This window comes from Typopeltis vanoorti, chromosome 25 (genome assembly GCF_054136105.1).
Source record: "Typopeltis vanoorti isolate ZY-2024b chromosome 25, IOZ_Tvanoo_1.0, whole genome shotgun sequence".
Lineage (NCBI taxonomy): Eukaryota > Metazoa > Arthropoda > Arachnida > Uropygi > Thelyphonidae > Typopeltis > Typopeltis vanoorti.
In genome coordinates, this window is record NC_143573.1 from 33,496,098 (window position 1) to 33,517,959 (window position 21,862).

The 21,862-nt window shown below is 36.3% G+C and overlaps 1 protein-coding gene across 1 annotated transcript in view; it reads left to right on the plus strand.

The window, feature by feature from the left end:
* LOC150092642 (uncharacterized) overlaps positions 1 to 21,862 on the plus strand; it is a 344,763-nt gene that overhangs the window by 179,027 nt on the left and 143,874 nt on the right. The window contains exon 9 of the mRNA XM_090414597.1: positions 5,416 to 5,547. Within this exon, the coding sequence (XP_090270723.1) occupies positions 5,416 to 5,547 (132 nt within the window). The remainder of the gene's footprint in view (positions 1 to 5,415; positions 5,548 to 21,862) is intronic.

The window sequence follows — 21,862 nt, forward strand, 5'->3', positions numbered from 1 at the left end:
TATTTCCTCCTTCCAATTGATATCACCATAATTAAAATCCCCCATAATAATCGCTAACCCTGCACTCATTGCACTAATTTGCTGATGCATGAATTCAATATCACCCCTTGTACCCCCTGGCCTATAGCAGCAGCCAACTGTATATTTGGTTCCGTTGGTCACTTGGTCACTATTTCACACCAGACTGCCTGAAGTGAACTATCATTCACATGTCTATCCTCTTGATATACTACTTTCTTTGGCTGCAACTAATCAGCTATCATCAACAGTACTCCTCTTCCCCATTGTCTTCTCTATACTCTCTGAAATTACTGTACCCATTACATTCAATTCCAGTAACCAAATCATCTGCTGACAGCCAAGTTTCGCTAACTCCTACAACTTTTGGTGAGATTGCACTGACTAATGCCAAAAATTTTGCCCTCTTATTTTGAATGCTTCTTGCATACAAAAATTGCTGATTCCCTTTAGTTCTTGTACCAGCTTTAGATACATGTCAGTAATTTTAGTAGTCCCATGCTGATTTTTATTCACTCTATTCTGCAATTTATTCCTTGAATAAGGATTAACAAATATACATTCACTGCATAAGTTTCTCCCTCTTACACTCAACCTTTTCAATTTTAGTTTCCCTGCCCAATTCAACTTGCTAAGAAAAAAACAGCAACTTCTTCAATCACTTATGGCCTTCCATGTTCAGATGCAACCCATCTCTTCAATACAGCTGCCTTTTGCCTTCAAACACACTCCATACATCAACAAATTCCAGACTTCCTTTTTTTGCACATTCTTGCAAACATATCATTCATTATTATCACTTGTCTACTTAACTCATAATTGTCAAAACGAGGCAGCATACACATTATCCTCCCTTTGACACTTTTCTTTTTCACGATATCTAACAGCGTTCTTAAATCTTTTGCTTCCCGATTTATACTACCACTCAGGTCATTTGTACCCACCATAACTATTATCTTTTCTGCATCATGCCCTCTCTTTATTGCTAAAGCCACTCTCTCTATTGCCACCAGCCAAGCACTCTTCAGGCATACCGCTCTCCATACCCTTAATCATAGAATCACCATATATTGTACCACTCATAACTTCATTCAAATCCAAACAAGCGTCACTCACGGCCTCATTTTCTATGCTATTCAGCATGACTCTCCCAGTTTCATTACTTTCCCTCAACGCTCTTTTACTTACTCCCTCACTTTCATGACATCTCATTTCTTCTAGACCCTTAGTGCTTTCATTCTGTTGACTCCCAATCACTCCCATACTATTTATTACTTCATCATTCACCAAAGACTCTACCTTACTTAATCCTGTTCTAGTTACTTCAGCTAAAGTAATCTCCATAGTCCTGATTTCTCTATTCAACACATTTAACTCAGTTTTAATTTCCAGAACCTCCTTACTGAGCACTTCCAATTCCTCTTGCAGGAGATGAAGGTCACTTTTCATTTTCACGAACTCCTGCCGAAGCTCTTCCGCTATGGTCCTGACATCTGCTTCCATTCCTAATCGCTCTGGTCTATCCCGACACTTCTCACATATATCAACGTTTTCATTCTTCTCATTTAGCCAAACAGTCCACAGATCCTTCACATTCTTCTGCACATACATACAGCATATGTATGATATACATATGTCAAAGAGTGGTTTATGGAGGAGTCAAGTTCAGGAGAAGACAGGTGACCAGTTGTGTACCACATGATTCAGTACTTGATCCTCTGTTGTTTAATTTGTACATTAATGATACTGGAAATAATTTGACAAGGAAGGTCGGTTGATTTCTGATGATGCAAAACTGTGAAGAGTGATAGTAAATAAAGGCAGTGTAGAAATCTTGTGGGGATGACTTAAATAGACTGGTATTATTGTTAAAGGTAAATGGCTTCAGTTTAATATTGCCAAGTGTAATTTGATGCACTTTGGGAATAATTGATCACAAGCTGTGTATATTGCTGGAATTGAGCTGAAGGAAACTGATAAGGCCAAGGACTTTGGGAGTGATGATGAACAGGGGGATTGAAGTTTAGAGGGCATGCAAAGGTAACCAAAACAACACATCAGATTATATGACTGTTGAAGAGCACACTAACAAGTAGGGATAGAGAAGTTATTCTTTCCCTTTATAAGGCCACATCAGGACTACTGTGCACAGATCTGGACACCTGGATTTCATGGAAAAGATCTGGACACCTGGATTTCATGGAAAAGATCTGGAGGTGAGTGACAGATTGTGGCAAGTCTGTGGAATGCTTCTTCTGAGAATAGATCGACGGTCTGTGGGCTTCAAAAATCAGCTGATAGGTGAAAAAGAGACATGATAAGAAGAGTATAAGTTATTAAAGGGGTTTTATAGAACTGACACTGCAGATTTTTTTTTTTCAGTACATTGCAGTAAGAGAACAAGAGATCACGAATGGATATTGTATTAGAATGTGGTTAGAAAGGATATTAAGAATGGGTGGAAGGGGTTTCCAGAGGTGGTTGCAAGTGCTTCATCAGTGTACGAGTTTAAAGAGAGGTAAGATAAATATTGTATGAATAATGGATTAACCGCAATGAGTCTTCTGACTCCATGGAAATACCTGTATAATAATAAATAATAATATTTGTTATAAATATATAATATATATTTAATAAAATAAAATATATATAAAATAAATTATATATAAATAAAGTTCTAAAACCTTTTAATATTGTAGTGTCCTTTTGTCCTGTCAGGAAGATTTCTACCTTCCTTTCTTTACTTAAAGGCAAATTTTCTCCACTCAATCTTCCAGGCTATCAACCAGATCCCATGATTCTGAGGAACATAAATCTTACATCCTTTACCATGAATTGGAACAGCCTGACCTAGCAGAACATGGCATCTTGACCAAACATAGTTTTTTTTTTTTTTGAAAGAAAACTAAGCTTTTACATAGAAGTAGGTTCCCCATAGAGAGCACTTATATAAAGAGAGTTGTGAGACCTTTCTACACTGACCGAACTTAAACAGATTCGATGGCCTTCAGTTATCCCTTTTATGGGAAATATTATTACATAATTTTTATTCAAATTCCTGATTATTATATTATTGTACTTTTTTATTTATTTATTATAATTGGGAATTTTACTGACCATTTGTTGTTCTGTTAATGCTATAGTGGCTCGTGGCTCTTTTTGAAAATAATTCTTTAATTTTAATTTTATATTGTTCCATTTTCAATGCACTGAGGATGTCTATGATACATAGGTGAAAATTTTACAACTAATAAATTTATTTAATTTTTCTAATTATGTCAACTTACTTACCGATATTAAAGCAACTATTTGCTGAGATATATCCACCAGGTGTATGTAACCTTTTTCACACTGCTATTGCTACATTGAATGAACCATTAGAGATACACGAGAATGAGGTTGAAGAACTGTTGCATAACCAGAATAAGAATTCAGCATTAGAGAGAGAGATACAATATTGCCACCTATGCAAAAGGCATGTTCAGTTGAATTGGCAAGGCCTTTGACATGTTTGTATAACTTGACTCTCAGCTCAGGAATGATACCACAGGAATGGAAGGAATGTATGATAGTTCTGTTGTACAAGGGTGATGCAAAAACCAATGTATCAAACTACTGACTTATCAATATCTCTGTTGTAGTGGCAATGATTTTAGAGAAGTTAGTAGGAACTTGCATACAGAATGGGTAGACAAACAAGCTATACTCTGAAAGGAGGCATGGGTTTGCTAAAGGAAGGTCATGCAACTTTAGCAATTTGTTCACATAAATCCAGAGTAATTTATTAAATATTCTAACCAAGTGAAAAATAAACTTTCAACATCTTTCTCTAAATCCAGAGTAATTTATTAAAAAAGGTGGCACACCGTTTGGCAACTCCTATAGGTAGAGATGACCTTGCTAATGCTTCGGGCTGGTATCTCCACTTGGGCCTGGCTCCCACCGAAGAGACCTCAATAAAGGTCGAAACTAGTCTGGGTAGTGGCCCTTCCCTTAATGCATAACATTAGACATATCCGCAGGAGATGTGTTTTGCATTATGGGAGATACTGAGATAGGAGTGTTAGTAGCTTGCTCCACCTTTGCAAGGAGGCATCCTGGTGTTGCACTACCTTACCCCAGTCCTGAAGATACTTTCAGGCACAAACTTTGTTTGCTCACACTTGGATAAAGGATTAAACTAAATTTATTATATTTCATGGCAGTTATGGCTGAGTTGAATAGAAGGAATGGATGCACTATGATACTGTTGGATTTTGCTAAGGCATTTGATAGGATACCACATGAATGGCTCTTGCATAAACTGGAGAATATGGCTTGCAATATGAACTCTTGACTTAGATAAGAGGATGGTTGACAGAAAGGTGTCAAAAAGTGGTATACAGTGGTGTGAATTTACCAGATTTAAGGTGATCAGTGGTATACCCCAGGGTTCAGTCCTTAGACTATTGTTGTTCAGTCTGTATGTTGATGACAGTAGGAAGGATCTAACAGGAGACGAGCAATCAGGGATACTACTGATATCCAGCACTTACAGAATGATTTGAATGGTCTGAAAATTTTAGTTTAATGTTAGTAAGTGTAAAATTATGCACTTTGGCATGATGAGATTTTGAACAACATATTATATTTGCAGGATTAAGCTACAAGGATTATGCTAAAATTTTCACCTAGGGATCTCGCACTAATGATGAATAGAAATTTGAAGTTCGAAGGAAACATAACAAAAATTGCGAATATATCTCAGAGGATGGTTGTGAGTTTGAAGCGAGCCTTGACATGTAAGGATAAGTCATTTTGTCTCTTTGCAAGACTTTGATAAGACTACATTTGGACCTACTATGTGCAGATTTGGTCTCCTGGGTTCCAAGGAGATAAAGAAGCTGTGGAAAGGGTGCAAAAAAAGAGTTACCAAGATTGTATTGGGACTATGGAATTTAGATTGAGGACAGATTGCAAGTATGTTGCCTAATACAGAACCTAGTTAACAGAAAAAAGAGGGGTGACATGATATAGGTCTACAAACTTCTGAATTTGTTGTTATAGGTCTGATGAAATTTTTATTTATATGAAAGGTGGGGAGAGAATACTGGGGAACATTCATTGAAGTTAAGTTTCTTTGTGGGTAAGAAAGGAGTAAGAGATAGATTTTTCTCTCACAGACAGTGAGTGAGTAGAATAATTTACCTTTTGAGGTAGTGAGTGCATTTAGTGTGAATGAGTTTAAAGGAAGGTATGACAGTTGGTTTAGATAATGTATAGCCTACCTTGATGAGTCCTTGACTCCCTGGATGTCTCAGATAATAATGATAATAATAATAAACACATTGTTACTGAATAATTTTGAGTAAAAATGTAATGGGATATATGATATTATAGTTTGTTTACATCTTTTAGGAAAGAATGCTGAAATTGTGGGAAGATTAGGAATCATATCACTGCTTGTAAATATGCTTCATTTGAATATTTGTGATTTGCAGATGCAAATTAAAATAATCCTTACACTGGGTCACTGTGTGGATGCATATGGTTTGTATATGATGTTATATATAAATATATTTGTGTATATTATAAAAATATCAAAAAAAAAAACCTCTCCTCATCTTTAGAGGTATACCTGTGGTATAATTAAAATTAATAACTTAACACATATAAAACCAGCAGTAATAACTTTAATGAATTAAAGGTACAAATATTTCGTACTGAAAGTAATAATACATCATCAGTGTAGAACAAGCATGTCAAACTCAAAGGTTAACACTGGCCAAATAAACGAGGTTTAAGTTTATGTGGGCTGCAAAAAACAAAAACTTCAATTTTCATCAAAACTCAGGTTTATTTTGAAAAGTACAGTATAAAAAAAGAACGAGAACAACGATAAAATTAATGTTTTCTCCCTGACACTTGGCATCTGTTCTCTGCTATCTTTCCTACTTCGGGGGAAATCTTGTTCGCAGTGATTACTTTCAAAACTGATCCAAGGTGAATGTCATTAATTCTGGATCTGACAGGAGACTTATTTCCCATCATAATTGTAAATAACTGCTCACACCGATAAGTACTTCCAAACATGGATGTAATTTCATATGCGAATTTTCGAGTATTTTTAAACCTGGCAGGTAAATATTTGTAAAATCCAGGCACGCCAACTTCACTGAATTTTGCCTTCAAATTTGAATCGCGCTGGATCTCAATTACCACCATTTGCATTTGATTAGGTACTGATTCTATATTTATTGAAAAAATTGAAGAAAACAAACGAAACTTGTCTTCCAAAAATTTAAAATCTGCAAACCTTGTTTCAGATTCAGTTCTAAGGCTTTTAATTTTTTCTGCGTATTTTTGATACTATGTAGTTTCACTTAAAATTGATTTGTTCATGTTGCATGTCAGAAAGTGCGTTAAATCTTCATTTTTCAACTGTTTTTCCAAAAGAACTAGTTTATATTTGAATGCCTTAACTTGGTCACACATGTTCATAATGATCTGATCTTTTCCTTGCAGTTTTAAATTTAAATCATATAAGTGTTTTGTTATATCAACCATGAAGGATAAATCTTACAACCACACTGTGTCAAAAAACAGGCTTGTGTCTTGATTTTTAGTTATTAAGAACTGACATATTTATTCTTTCAAGTCCCAGAATTGTTTAAGAATCTTGGAGCAGGATAACCAACGTACCTTGGTATAGTAGGACAAACCAGAATATTCACTGTCTAATTCACTTAAGAAAGCAGAGAAATGTCGCTGATTTAAGCCTCAAGATTTTATGAAATTAATGATTTTTTTGATAGATGTCAACACATTTTCCATGTTTATTACTTTTGCGCATAATACTTTTTGATGTATAATGCAATGCGTATGATGAATCTTGGATCCGTCATAAATTTCACTTTGTTTTTTTTGCAGTAATGCCACGAAACCATTGTTTTTTCCGGTCATAGAAGGAGTTCCATCTGTAGCTACAGAAGTTAATTTTGACAGAGGTAGATTGTATTTTTTGCAGAAGTTCAAAAACACAATTAAATATATCTTGTCCTGTACTAGTGTTATGCATTGGTACTAGTTCCAATGAAATCCGTGTCGCAAGCACGAAGAAGCACAGCTAATTGTGCTACGCCCCCAATGTCCATACTCTCTCACAGGCAATGGAAAAAGCTTCAAAACTAGATGATTTTGCTTCGATCTGAACACTTAAATTGTCAGCCAAATCAGTAATTCTTTTCGCAACTGTATTTCGAGACAAAGAGATTGTTTGAAAAGCTTTCATTTTCAGGACAAATAATTTCTGCAGCTTTAATTAGACATTCCTTAATGAAATCACCTTCAGTAAAAGGTTTCGAGTGTTTAGCTATCAACTCCGACAAGATGTAGCTTGCATGCACCGCTGCTTCACTTTTTGGTGATACTTTAGTAAACATGAACTGTTGTTTTTTCAGTCCCAACTTGAGCTCTTTCAACTTTTCTTGTCTCATTAATCCCTCGTAATTATCATATTTTGATTGATGTTGTTAATAGTGACGATTAATGTTGTATAACTTTGGTACACTGATAACATTATTACATATTAAGCAGATTATTTTACTTCACAGCAAAAATACTCCAATTCCCACTTTTTTTGGAAATTTCGATGTTCATCAGCAATTTTTCGTTTATTACTATCACTTGGTTTTGATAGAGACATGCTGAATACAAAGGACTGATAAAAATTAATAATTGTGAACATAAAATAATAGAGTATTTTAATAAAAACTGATATTTTTTCTTGAACATCAACTTACCAGACACTAAATAACTGCACAAATTAATAAGCGTAATGTAAATAAACTCATTTTTCTTGTTCAACGAAAGCGAAATATTTCCTATTACGCACACCAAACAAGACTGACGACTAGACGTGGTCGATTATATACCTACTATCACTGGCACGTGATAGTAGGTATATAATCGGCTGGTAGAAATAGTTGGGAGGAAATGGTTCACCTGCGTGTAAAGGAAATGCATGCAACACGGCTACATGTAGTAATCACTTTCATTTGCAAACGTTTGGCTGGGACTCAAAAATATTCGTCGCGGGCTGCATGGGTCCTGCGAGTTTGACACTCATGGTGTAGAACAAACAGTTAAAGGAATGGAATACAAAGTACAGAACAGTCGGTGGATTACCAATTAAAATTGGTGCTGTATGCCAGAAAATTAATATTAATAAAATATTATTAAATAATTCTTAAAAACTATTTCATTGATGATTGCATAAGATAAGAATCTCCCAAACTTTTGGGAGAGAGAGGCAATCATTTCGATTCAAATTCGGCCGATGTAAAAGTGCTTCGCAACTTTCTTTGAAAAGGCATTCATATTTAAACTTGCATCTGTGGAGAAGACAAGCTTTATCCCACTGGATATTATGTTTAGTGTCAATGCTATGTTGTGCTAGACCAGACTTATGAGGTTTCGAGGCTTTTAGCTAATGCACTCGTTTCAGCGTCAGATAAAGGGTGTCCAGAAATATTAACAATCCATTTATTCTGACAACACTGTTCTTCTTCTTCTTCTGCAGCTTCTACCACTTAAGTGGGGGTCACTGTTGATAATGAGTCTCCTCCACACCTTCCTGTCTTGGGCTGTCACCACATCCAAGTTCTTTATCCTCAAGTCCACTTCTACCAGCTCCCTCCATCTCTTCTTTGGCCGTCCACACTTCCGCTTTCCTTGCACATCCATCTGTATGCCCCTTCTTCCCACATATTCATCCTCCCTCCTCATCACATGACCAAACCATCTCAACCTTGCCTCCTGTATTTTTGCTCCTAACTTTCACTGTTCCCCTGACATAGTCATTTCTCAGACGATCCTTTCTGGTCACACCGCACATCCACCTAAGCATTCTCATCTCTGATACTTCCATCCTGCTGATGTTATTTTTCCTCAGGCCCACAGTTTCTATAGCATATGTCATAGCTGGCTTCACTACTGTCCTATAGATTTTGCCTTTCAGATTGATCGGCACCCTCTTATTGCATAACACTCCAGCCATCTCCCTCCAGTTCCTCCAACCCGCTTGTATCCTGCATCCCACTTCCTTCTCAGCTCCTCCATCTTCTTCTTCTTCCACTGTTGAACCTAAGTATCTAAAGTCTCTCACCTTCCTGATGACATTTCCTTCCAGCTCCAGATCTGTCTCCTGTCCGCTGCCCACTGTGCAACACATATACTCTGTCTTACTTCTGCTCAGTCTCATACCTCTCTCTTCCAGTACTTTTCTCCATCTTTCCAGTTTAGTTCCTGCTTCTTCTCTTGAATCTACACACAGCAAGATGTCATCTGCATACAACATTGTCCAAAGCGCATCTTCTCTCACCTCCTCTGTTACCACCTCCATCACAATATTAAATAGAAACGGACTTAATGCTGACCTTGATGCAAGCCAACTGTTACTTGAAAACTTTCTGTCTGTCCCAGACAGGTCCGAACACTTGTCTTCACATTTTTGTACATTTCCCGCACCAACCTGACATATTTCTCCGGCACCTTCTTCTCCCTCAGACACCTCCAGACTTCTTGCCTTGGCACTCTATCGTATGCTTTCTCCAGATCAATAAATGCCAGATGTAGCTCCCTTTGTTTCTCTCGATACTTTTCCATCATCTGCTGTAACCCAAAGATAGCATCTGTTGTTGATCTACCAGGCATGAAGCCAAATTGTTCCTTTGCAATCTCCACCTCCTTCCTCAATCTACCATCAAGAACCCTTTCTAGGATTTTCATTGTGTGGGACATCAACTTTATTCCTCTGTAATTTTTACAGTTTTGTGCATCCCCTTTACCCTTGTAGATGGGGACAAGAGTACTCTCCCTCCATTCCTCGGGTATATTTTCCTGTTGGCAAACTTTCACGAACAGGTCCCACAGCAAGTCAATTCCCTCTTCCCCCAGTGCCTTCCATGCCTCCACTGGAATTCTGTCTGGGGCCCACCGATTTTCCATTCCTCATCCTCTTCATGGCCTCCGTCACTTCCACTCTACTGATGTTCTGCACCATCCCCTCAGAAGGCTGCCCATCTCCACTGTGAGTCCCTACATTTTCTTCATTCAAAAGTCCCTCAAAGTATATATTCCATCTGTTTCTTATGTCCACATCCCTCCATAATACTATTCCTTCAGCGTCTTTGATCTGCCTCACATGTAAGATGTCCTTTGCTGCTTTATTTCTACATTTCGCTAGTTGGTAAATTTTTCTCTGTCCTTCCTTTGTTTCTAATTGATCATATAGATCTTGATATGCCATGGCCTTCACCTGTGCCACAACTCTCTTGGCTTCTTGCTTTCTCTCTCTGTACACCTCTCTGTCCTCTTCCACTCTTGACTCATCCCACTTCTGCTTTGCCTTCCTCTTAGCTGTCACTGCCACTTGTACATCATTATTCCACCACCAACCCTCCTTCTGCTCTCTAATCTTTCCAGATGTCTCACCAAGCACCTCGATTGCACAGCTCAGGATTACTTTTGAATTATGTTTCCACCAATCTTGTACACTTTCCAGTCCATCCGAAATCCTCTCTAACACCCTCTCCCTAAAACGATTCCTCAAACTCTCCTCTTTTAAGTGAAACCACTTAATTGTCTTCATCCCATGGCATCCAGAGGTTCTTATCTTTGATCTTATTTTAAAGTCTGCACACAGCAGTCGGTGTTGTTGTGCTACTTGATCTGTTGGAATTACTTTACAATTTGTCACAACTTATTCTGACAACACTCCTACGAATAAATGGATTGTTAATATTTCTGGACACCCTTTATCTGACGCTGAAACAAGTGCATTAGCTAAAGGCCTTGATTTTGCCGGTGTACCTAAATGCATCCCTTATCTCATTTTTTTGCATAACATCGAACGTAATCTGTCAGGACTTTCTAGCAAAGATGCTAATAAACTACAATTTGAAGTTGCTGTCTCACTTTTTAAAAGCAAATTACCACCATGTAATTTATCAAGTGCTGAAATTCATGCGCTAACTTCATTAAGAAAAAATATGAAATATCTATTTCAAAAGCTGTAGTGGTCATGGATAAGGCTGACTATGAGAGAAAAGTAACTGCCTTGTACAAGATACCTCCACCTATCAAGAAATCAATCATAATCCTACAAATTCACAAATTAAACAATTAAGATGCTTGATAAAGTTATCAGTTGTGATCACTGTGGATAAACTGCGCACTCATTTTGGAAGAACTCCTCGTTTATATGGCCTCCCAAAAATCCATAAAGAAGGTTATCCAGTAAGACCCATCGTGAATTGTATTGACTTTCCCACTTATCGAATTGCTAAATTTTTGTCACGTTCATTAACTGCCCATACTGGACTTTCTAGATCATTCATCAAAAATTTGACACAATTTTTTGAACAAATCAAGAGTGTTCAAATCAAAGAGTCTGACTTGTTAGTCAGTTTTGATATTGTTTCCCTTTTTACCAATATTCCATTAGCTGACACTGTCAACTTACTATATGATGATTACCCTCCGGATATTGCAAAGATTTTTGAATTTGTTATACATTCAGGATATTTCAGCTGGAAAAACAAGATCTACAAACAAGTTGAAGGTACTGCCATGGGTAGCCCTCTGTCTCCATCTTTGGCAAACTATTTTTTGAAACATCTGAAAGACACCTTGTTCTCATCCATTCATCCCCAACCCTCTCTTTGATTTCGTTATGTCGATGATGTTTTTGCTATTTGGCCACATGCTGAAGAGGAACTTACCACATTCCTACAGCAGATAAATAGCCCTTACCCATGCATTCAGTTCACCATGGAAAAAGAAAAGGCTGGTAGTTTACCATTCTTGGACATCCTCCTTACATGCACATCCTCAGGTACTTTGTCAACAAGTGTCTATCGAAAACCTACCTTTACTGGCAGATACATTCATCAAAAGTCTGCTCATCACACCTCTCAAAAAATTGATGTTATTAAATCTTTAATTAATAGAGCACATAAAGTGTGCTCCTCTCCCTTAAGCTTACAACAAGAACTTTTCACTATAAAAAAGTTAATAGAATCTAATGGTTTCAACTCTAATCAAACCCAGCAGATAATTGACTCCTATGTTCCAACACCTCGGGATTCTTCAACAGACTTCAGAGTTCCAATCCCTTATATTTCGGGCATCTCAGAACCTATTGGCAGAATTTTGAAGAAGTATCATCTTATTCCCACATATTTTCCTATCAACAAAATTTCTTACTTGTTGCCACCAACAAAAGACAAACTGGCACCTCTATTAGCTGGTGTTTACCAGATAACATGTGAATGTAATTTATCATACTTTGGACAAACAGGCCATTCTGTGGAAAAAAGAATGAAGGAACATCAGTATTATATTGAATACATGAAACCTCATAAGTCTGGTCTAGCACAACATAGCATTGACACTAGACATAATATCCAGTGGGATAAAGCTTGTCTTCTTCACAGATGCAAGTTTAAATATAAATGCCTTTTCAAGTAAAGTTGCAAAGCACTTTTACATCAGCCAAATTTGAATCGAAATGACTGTCCCTCTCTCTCTCTCCCAAAAGTTTGGGAGATTCTTATCTTACACAACCATCAATGAAATAGCTTTTAAGAATTATTTAGTTATTAGTTATTATTATTTGACACCTCCAGGGAGTCCAAAGACTCATCGAGGGAGAGTGTGCCAACAGCATCGAACGATTGTCCCCCTTCCAACTACTAACCGCGCTCAAACTTTCTTAACTGAGCCATTAGTAGCAGAGGCTCTACCAATCGACCAACCTTTGCCGGCTGATTATTTAATAATATTTTATTAATATTAATTTTCTGGCACACGACAACAATTTTAATTGGTAATCCACTGACTGTTCTGTACTTTGTATTCCATTCCTTTAACTGTTTGTTCTACACTGATGATATACTGTTACTTTCAGTACGAAATATTTGTACCTTTAATTCATTAAAGTTATCACTGTTGGTTTTATACGTGTTAAGTTATTAACTCTCCTTAGTCTACCCATAGGACTAATATACTGTAAGATTACAATATTTGATGAGTCAAAGTCACATTAAAAAAAATTAAAAAATTACAATGATCTTTCAATTATCAAACCTTCAAAGGAACAAATTTTCATTTAACCAACCCTTGAATGGATTCATGCATGTTTCCCAAACTTTCAGTATCTACATAATCATTTAAAATTTTAGGAACACCTGTACAGTATTTTATTCAAATGTGAATAATTATGAAATTATTTATTTTTTAACATCTGTGTTTGAATAAATTATTAACATGAAACATTTTTTTCATTTACTAACTACATAATAAAATGGAGAATATTATGGTTCCAACCACATTTATAACCAAATATAAAAAGAAATTTAAAAAAGTTTTGAAAGTTACCAGAGAGCTTATAAGAATATAATTTTCAATGCTGGAGTTATCTTGGTTTGCACAATTAAAAGACAATGGCCTAACTGTTCTGAACTGTTGGTTCTCATCAGAGACCAGATAGAAATGAATGTTCAAAGAGTTCCATGAGAGACCTCAAAAAGGGCATTCTCTCTCTCTCTCAAGTAGCTCCAAGCCTTCCAGTGTCCCAAAGGAATCACTGTCTCAAGTGGCTGTAAACTGGATCTCTTATAACTCTGTGGGATCAACCCAAAAATTCTGCTGAACCTCATCTCAGTATAGCTGCTGACAAATACTGACACTGTTCAATGCAGTGTCAGAGAAAGCCCACGAGCATGTACGGGCCTAGTGTTTGTGTCAGACTCCAGACAGAAATTAATGTTCAGATCTCCTAGGTTCAAAGACTTGTGAGAGAACAAAAAGCTCACTAATTCACTCTCAAGTATCTAAGAACTTGTTATGACTCAAAAAGTCACTGTCTAAAGTATTTGAATCTGCTATGAATCTGTTAGCCTCACCTGAAACTGTGCTGAACTTTGACCCTGCACAACCACGGATAATAGTGAAAGACTTTGTGTTTCCTAGGAGGGACCTCCCTCGATAAGTCTTGATAGACTTGGTTTCTTAAAAAGGACCTCCCACAATGAGTCTTTTGACTCCATGGAGACCTGAATAATAATAATAAGTGCTGCCACTCCACCAAGCCTCTGCTCTGCTCAGGACAGAGGCAGACAGAAGCTGCTGGTGTGTATGAGCTTACTGTTCTTCTCAGAGATAGATAGAAAACAAGAGAGTAAAAACCATCTGGTCAGCACCATAGCAATCCTATGTCAGAAAACTAAATTCACTAGTGAACTCTCAGTAGGTTCATAATGAATTACTAAAGTATAGAGCCAAAAGGCTTCGATTTGGCATAAGAAAGTATTAAAACAGGAGATATTATGAATCCAACCATATTTTTGGCCATATGACATTACGGATGCAACCGTATGAAATCTTTGACTCTACACTTGGTCTACAAGGTTGATGATGCACCTAGCAAGAGTTCACTTATGATGAATTTAACTTTCTGAAATGGGATTGCTATGGTAACTGAAGTGAGAGTTTTTGCTCTCTTTGGGGTTTTTGCCTGGTCTCTGATGAGAAGAAACAGTCTGACCAGTGAAACCTAATTTAAGCAGTATACAAGGCAAACATATAAAATACCGCCACCAGTATTTTTGTCTGTAAATTGCGTGTGTTCTCAAGGCCGATTTATCTATATGAAAAACCAGAGTTTCCGGGAGAAGAAATCCTGCTACCTCCATATGAGATCAGCTGACTCACCTTCAATTGAAAAAAACCCATATTAAGATTCCTCTCGTCATAACTAGAATTGAACTTAGGCCTTTTCCAATCGAAGGGTGCAGTGTACCATTGTTCTTCCAATTGCACTATGGAGGCTCTAAATAATATATAAGATGACCAATTACTGTGTGTAGATATATAATTTATTTATCATTATTTTTTTAGGAAAGAATGATCACAAATAAAAGATTAGGAATACACATTCCTTTATACATCTTACAGGAATATCCTCTTGTACGATGCATGTTTTCTCTCTATTTAAAATTCTCTTCTACATTAATTTGGTAAAAACCTTTAACTACCTTACTGAGTCAGTCATATCAGTCCTCCTCATTCTAACTAGGCAAATGGTATTCCCTCAATCTGTTATCATATCCAGTACAGGACTCTGACGCTAATATAGTTACTTTCTTTGGACCCTTTCTAAAACATCTTCATTCCCTTGAAAGAGGTGACTAGTTTGGCACACAATAATCCATGTATGGCCTGGTATGATTGATGCCTTGTATAGTGGAGCTCTAACTTTTTTTTTTATTTCTACATATTGTGCTCCTCCTCATCACTCCATTACATCATCTAGCAATGTGGTCTCTAAATTTTAGGTCCTTGTTCATTACTTATCACATGCTAGTTCCTAATGTTCACTATCTTCTTCAAAATGTTGTTTAGTAATTATAACTACATCTCATTTCATCATAGCAACTCCTGCCTTTTTGTCAACCTGATTCTCAATTCTGTTTCTCACCAACCTTTCTACTCACTTATCCAGATACACAGATTAGCACCTGTAATTTAAAGCCTCATTCTTCTCAGTCCTATACAAAGTTAATAATGTTTTCCTCCTTCCACTCCTTTGGGATTCTTACCATTGCAACATTTGTTAAATAAGTACATAAAGGCTGTTAACTCCGTGGAGCATTCTCTCATCATCATCAAATTCTTGATATGCACTCTCAGGTGTACAGGAAGCATTCTCTTATAATACCGATAAGTGTTATAAGAAAATTCCTCACATACTTTTGCTCACTCACCACTAGTTCCTCCTCTACATTCCTTCCTTACTCTCAAACTCTATGTGATATCACATTTATGAGGATTAAATACATTGATGGATTGTTCAGCTATATCCTCTTTATTTTGTTAAAGAAATTTGTTAAGGAAAACTGATCCTCTGTTTTCCTTAACAAATGAGTCCCTTTCCTAGTCTGCTTTTTTATACTTATTGTGAAGATGAAGAAAGATGATGGCCACCAGTTCAGCAGAACAGTTCCCAACTGATTAATTATTGCCTTTAGGCATGCAGTCTAGAAGATTGCATACCTAATGGTCAATTGATAGAGCCTCTGCTACTAATGGCTCGTAAAAAGTCAAGCAAGTTTGGGCGTGGTTATTAGTTGGAAGGGGTTCAATCGTTCGATGCTGTTGGCACACTCTCCCTCGATTATCATTATTATTATTATAATAATAATAATAATAATAATATATATATCCTGTGCCAAGTTTCTAAGCAGCATTGAACAGAAATAAATAGATGCCAAGTACTTAGTATGGCTGCTCTCCAACCAACTGGCTGTAGGTTGGAATCCCACCTTGGGCATGTGTGTTTGTTATTGTCATTAGGTGGAAAATGATTTTCATCACCCAGTGTGAGATCACTACCTCCAGTGATGGAAGCAGCTTAAAAAAGTTATGTAGTTGATTTCTAGAGCAGGGTTCCAAAATAACAATAAATGAAAAAATTGATATATATTTGTATATCAATATAAATTGATATATATTTATAAAATTGATAAAAATAGAAAAAAATCCTTAGCCCATCTGTGGTACAATAGGTTTATAGCATTTTGTGGGTGAGAGTTACATTAAAAAAAAGTATGATGCTAGAAAAAGATGAGAAGTTGATTCTGTAACTGTTAAGATGAACTGAGGGTGGATGTCAATCAGCAGTTGCTTGTATTTTTATATGCTTAGATAAAAAGTGGAAGAAACATGATGGCCACCAGTTCAGCATAGCAGTTCCCATAAAAACAACTTTAAAAAAAAGCATGAAGCTTCCTACATATGAGAAAGGGACTAGCAGCAGACTGCTTTTTTATTATTATTTATTATAATTATTAACATTTGATATCCATGGAGTCAGAGACTCATCCTGGGAGGTACACAGTATTGCACACAATGCTCATTCAATCGTGCTTTAAACTGATTCAGTGTCTACACCACAACACACTCACCAACCACTCTCTATGCAAAGAACCTACTCCTCACACCCTCCTAATACAGTTTCCAGCGATGGCCACTTGTTCTACCCCCCCCCCCCCCTCATTCTATGAAAAATTGTCTCCATGAAAACCCAGCAACTAAATCTGTGCACAATAATCCATATGAAGCCTGATCAAGGCCTTATACAATGGCATCATAACCTCTCTATTTCTGCATGTCAGGATCCTCTGCATTATTGCCATTATGTGATGTGACGTCTTCACAACTTGTGCCATGTGGCCCCTGAATTTCAGGTCCTTGTCCACCATCACCCCTAGATTTCTCATCTCTTCTACTTCCATTAAAGTTTCCCCACCAAGTGTATACTTTGCATCCTATTGTTGCTTTCCAAATCTCAAAACTTACACTTTGCAACATTGAACTGATAGTTCCACTTACCTGCCCATTCATATAATCTATTCAAGTCCTCTTCTAAGGTCATAACATCTGCTTGACTCCGCATTGCTCTCCCCAATTTTGCATCATCTGCAAACAGCTGCATATCACTAGTTAAACTCATCCCAATATTATTAACATACAAATTAAACAACAGTTGCCTCAAAACCCCTGTGCTACACCACTTTATATTTTACATAACTTTATAATATAGTGACCTTTCTCTTTTGGTATACCACAACCCATATACAACTTTCTGATACCTCTCTGACAGCCAGTCACTGATCCAACTCAGAAGTCTGTTATTCAGTCCCATCTGTTTCAATTTATTTAAGAGCTTGTTGTGTGATAGTCTAACAAAAGCCTTTGCAAAATCTAAGTATACCACTGAATATGCATCTCCCCTGTCCAAAGTATTTGTCACCTTGTTATAGTACAGTAGTGACAAACCTTTTTATGTGAGCGTGTCAAAAATTTACAAATAATATTTATCGAGTTGCTGACATTCCAGGCAGTTTTTAATAGGTAAAAAATTAATAGAAATTTTATTGCAGAATTTTATCGAGACAAGTTTAAAAATTAACATAGAATTTCATAAAAATGAACTCATAATTTGACATACACATTGTCGTATACAAACCAATATCAATCTATTATTAATTTAACAATATCAATCTATCAATTTATTAATGATATTTTTGCTGTTGTACATTAGATGCCAAATGCTTTATATCAGGTTCATATTTTGTCACTTTTAGTAACACACATGCCGAACTAGATTCATCAGTCAATCTATTTCTTAAACTGTCTTTTATAACATTCATTTCAAAAAATAATGACTCACAAGCATATGTTGAGGAGAAAATTGATAATATAGCCCTTGCCAGTTTTTTTAAACAACTAAAGGTTTCAGTAATGGCATTCCATGTTCTCATTATTTCCTCTTCTACATTCTTTTTAATTATGCCCAATAATCGATCATTTTCAATTATTTCCAAGTCATTTCTCAAATTGACAAACTTTTGTTTCCATATAAAACTGGATTGAAAATCTCCAAATTGAGTTTATTTGCTGATGTTGTGTCTGGATGCAAAATAAATTTTAAGTTTTAAAAGAGGTAAACCATGAGTAGACATATCGGTACACAATAAATAACGGAAAAAACTCACGTAGAAAGATTATTTATTAGTATAATTTTCGCCTGTGTGTCACAGGCATCTTCAGTACATTAAGCTCAAAATTAAACACTAACTGACAATTCCAAAAAGCACCACCTAAGTAGCTGGTGTAAGATAACTAAAAAGGTCAATAACTTTCCTAAAAAATAAAAAAATTAAAAATTAAAAAAAATTAATACAATAAAAAGTTAGGAAAGATTAGCTGATTTGTAAAGTACTATCTCCCATAAAGGGGATAGACGTAAGCCGTCGGATCTGTTTAAGTTAGGAGAATGAAGTAGAGTTTCACATGTTTCTTTATAAAGGCGTTCCATGAGAAACTGACTTTTGTGAAGAACTCTTGTCTTTCTCCAATGAACTCTATGTCTAGTGAAGATGGCATGTTCAGAAAGTCCAGACTTTTCAGGTTTAAAGTATTCAATATAAGATTGGTGTTCTTCTAGCCGAATAGAGGCAGATCTTCCCGTTTGTCCGAAATAAGATAATCCACAAGTGCACGGAATCTGGTAGACACCTGGATGATTAAGATGTGGAAGCTTATCCTTAGGAGAAGTGAGAAAGGTGGAGATTCTTCTAAACGGTCGAAAGGCAACAAAAATATTCAGTGGTTTTAAAACTTTTGCTATACGTTCACTGATGCCTTGTACATAAGGGATAGTAATGCGCGTTATTTCCTCTGTGTTTGAAGAGGAAGACATATTAAAACTACTCAAAGTTCTTTTAATGAAGCAATTCTTATAACCATTAGATAGAAAGGAAGAAGTTATGTATTGTAGTATTATGTATTAACTTAATACATAATGAACATGCCATCTTCACTAGACACAGAGTTCATTGGAGAAAGACGAGTTCTTCACAAAAGTCAGTTTCTCATGGAACGCCTTTATAAAGAAACACGTGAAACTCTACTTCATTCTCCTAACTTAAACAGATCCGACTGCTTACGTCTATCCCCTTTATGGGAGATAGTACTTTACAAATCAGCTAATCTTTCCTAACTTTTTATTGTATTAATTTTTTTTTTTTTTTTTTTTTTAGGAAAGTTATTGACCTTTTTAGTTATCTTACACCAGCTACTTAGGTGGCGCTTTTTGGAATTGTCAGTTAGTGTTTAATTTTGAGCTTAATGTACTGAAGATGCCTGTGACACATAGGCGAAAATTATACTAATAAATAATCTTTCTACGTGAGTTTTTTCCGTTATTTATTGTGTACTAAAATAAATTTTGATGTCTCTGCAAATTGCCTGAACTGCTTAAATCTCACAGAAAATTCATTTTCTACAGTTATTCGACTGAATAACTGTAGAAAACTAAATTACAAATTGAAAATTTGTAATTTTGCTTCGAATGCGTTGATTAAATCAAACATGGCGATAACTGTCTTGTTAAACACCTTGCAGTTTAACATTTAATTCAGTTAAATGTAAATACAAATCAGTAAAAAACATTAATTTCGAAAACCATTCAACGTTCATTAATTGATTGTATTTTTCAATGATTTTCTCATTATGTAAAAAATGTCTGACTTCATCTAAACACTCAACAAATCTTTGAAGAACTTTCCCACAACTTAACCATCAGATGTTGTTGTACATAAGTAAACCATTGTACGCTGAATTTACCTCACTTAATAATTCTATAAATTTTTGTTTATTTAAAGTGCGTGTCGATATAAAATTGACCAGTTTTGTTACAAGGCTCATATCTTCCAGTGGCCTGAAACTAGCCTTTGTGCATAAAACCTTCTGATGTATAATGCAATGAAAACCCAGAATCTCCAATATGTTTGATAAATAAATTGACAAAACCATTTTCCTCTCCAGTCATACTGCAAGCACCATCAGTATTTACTTACTAAATAACTTAAGGAAATTACGACGTACAATAGAATATACATTAAATTAAACTTTAATATATTTCGGCAATGTGACGTTGCCGAAATAAAGCAAAGTAAATTCAAGCACTGTTTCACAAAAGGCTGTCCGAATTTACAACCACACGAGCCAGGCTCTGCTACAAGAACAAATTGCCACCATATGCATTCTCCTAGCTGACGCTAACACAGATATTCAGACGCTTGAAGGAGAGCTTTCCAGCACGTTAAATCACGAGCTTTGGTCAATTTTATATGACATCTTATGCACTGCGGCTGATAAAGAATGCGAGAAAATACGGGGTCGACATATCAAAAAATTTGAGAAATTAAAAAAGAACTCAACCTCCAAACCAAAGCTTCCAATCAACACCGTAGTCAACCTTTCTTCAGTTACTCTGAAGCCTGAAGCACTCAACGCGCTTTCACGTGGCCACAACTTCGCCATTACTCCCAGGAAAATACCGGCCGAGGATATTATGATCCAAATTGAACGCCGTATCTGCCACCTTCCAAACTACATCATCAACAATATCAGACTGGATGTAGCTTGTGTTCTCTCCAAAGCAAGACCACCAAAAACCAACATATCCAAGAAGGAGTATAAAGCACTGCATAAAATGAGAAAAAACAAAGAAATAATAATCACCAAAGCGGATAAAGGAAATGCCACCGTGGTACTCAACCAAACGGACTACACAGGTAAGCTTAATGCTCTAGTATTAGATCGGGCTAGTTACCTCCCCATTGAATACAATCCCACCAACTCACAAATTAGAAAACTCCACAGGCTCCTTAAGAAGGTCACTTCTTGGCCTGTGGAAGTTACTAACAAATTAAAACCATATAACTCTATAACCCTCATATTTATGGACTCCCAAAAATACATAGAAAATGTGCCATTACATCCCATAGTGGATGGCAATGATTCCCCCAAATATAAATTAGCTAAACATTTGGCCAAAGCACTCACACACTATACTGGCAACACACCATCACACATAAAAAAACTCAGCCCACTTCAAAGCCAGCATAGAAAACCTTACACTCCAACATACTGACATAACGGTCAGTTTTGACGTCTCCTCCTTATTCACAAATGTCCCACTCAAGGAAACCTTAGAGCTAATCCAAGCTAAATTTCCTCCCAATATCTCAGCCCTATTTCAGTTCACAATGAACTCAGGCTATTTCGTTTGGCAGGGAAAATTCTACAAACAAATAGAGGGGACAGCCATGGGTTCACCACTCTCCCCACCCCTGGCCAATTTCTTTACAGAGACCTTTGAAGAGAAAGCCTTACACTCTTCCCCACAAAAACCAACCATTTCGCTTCACTACATTGATGATATTGTGTTCGC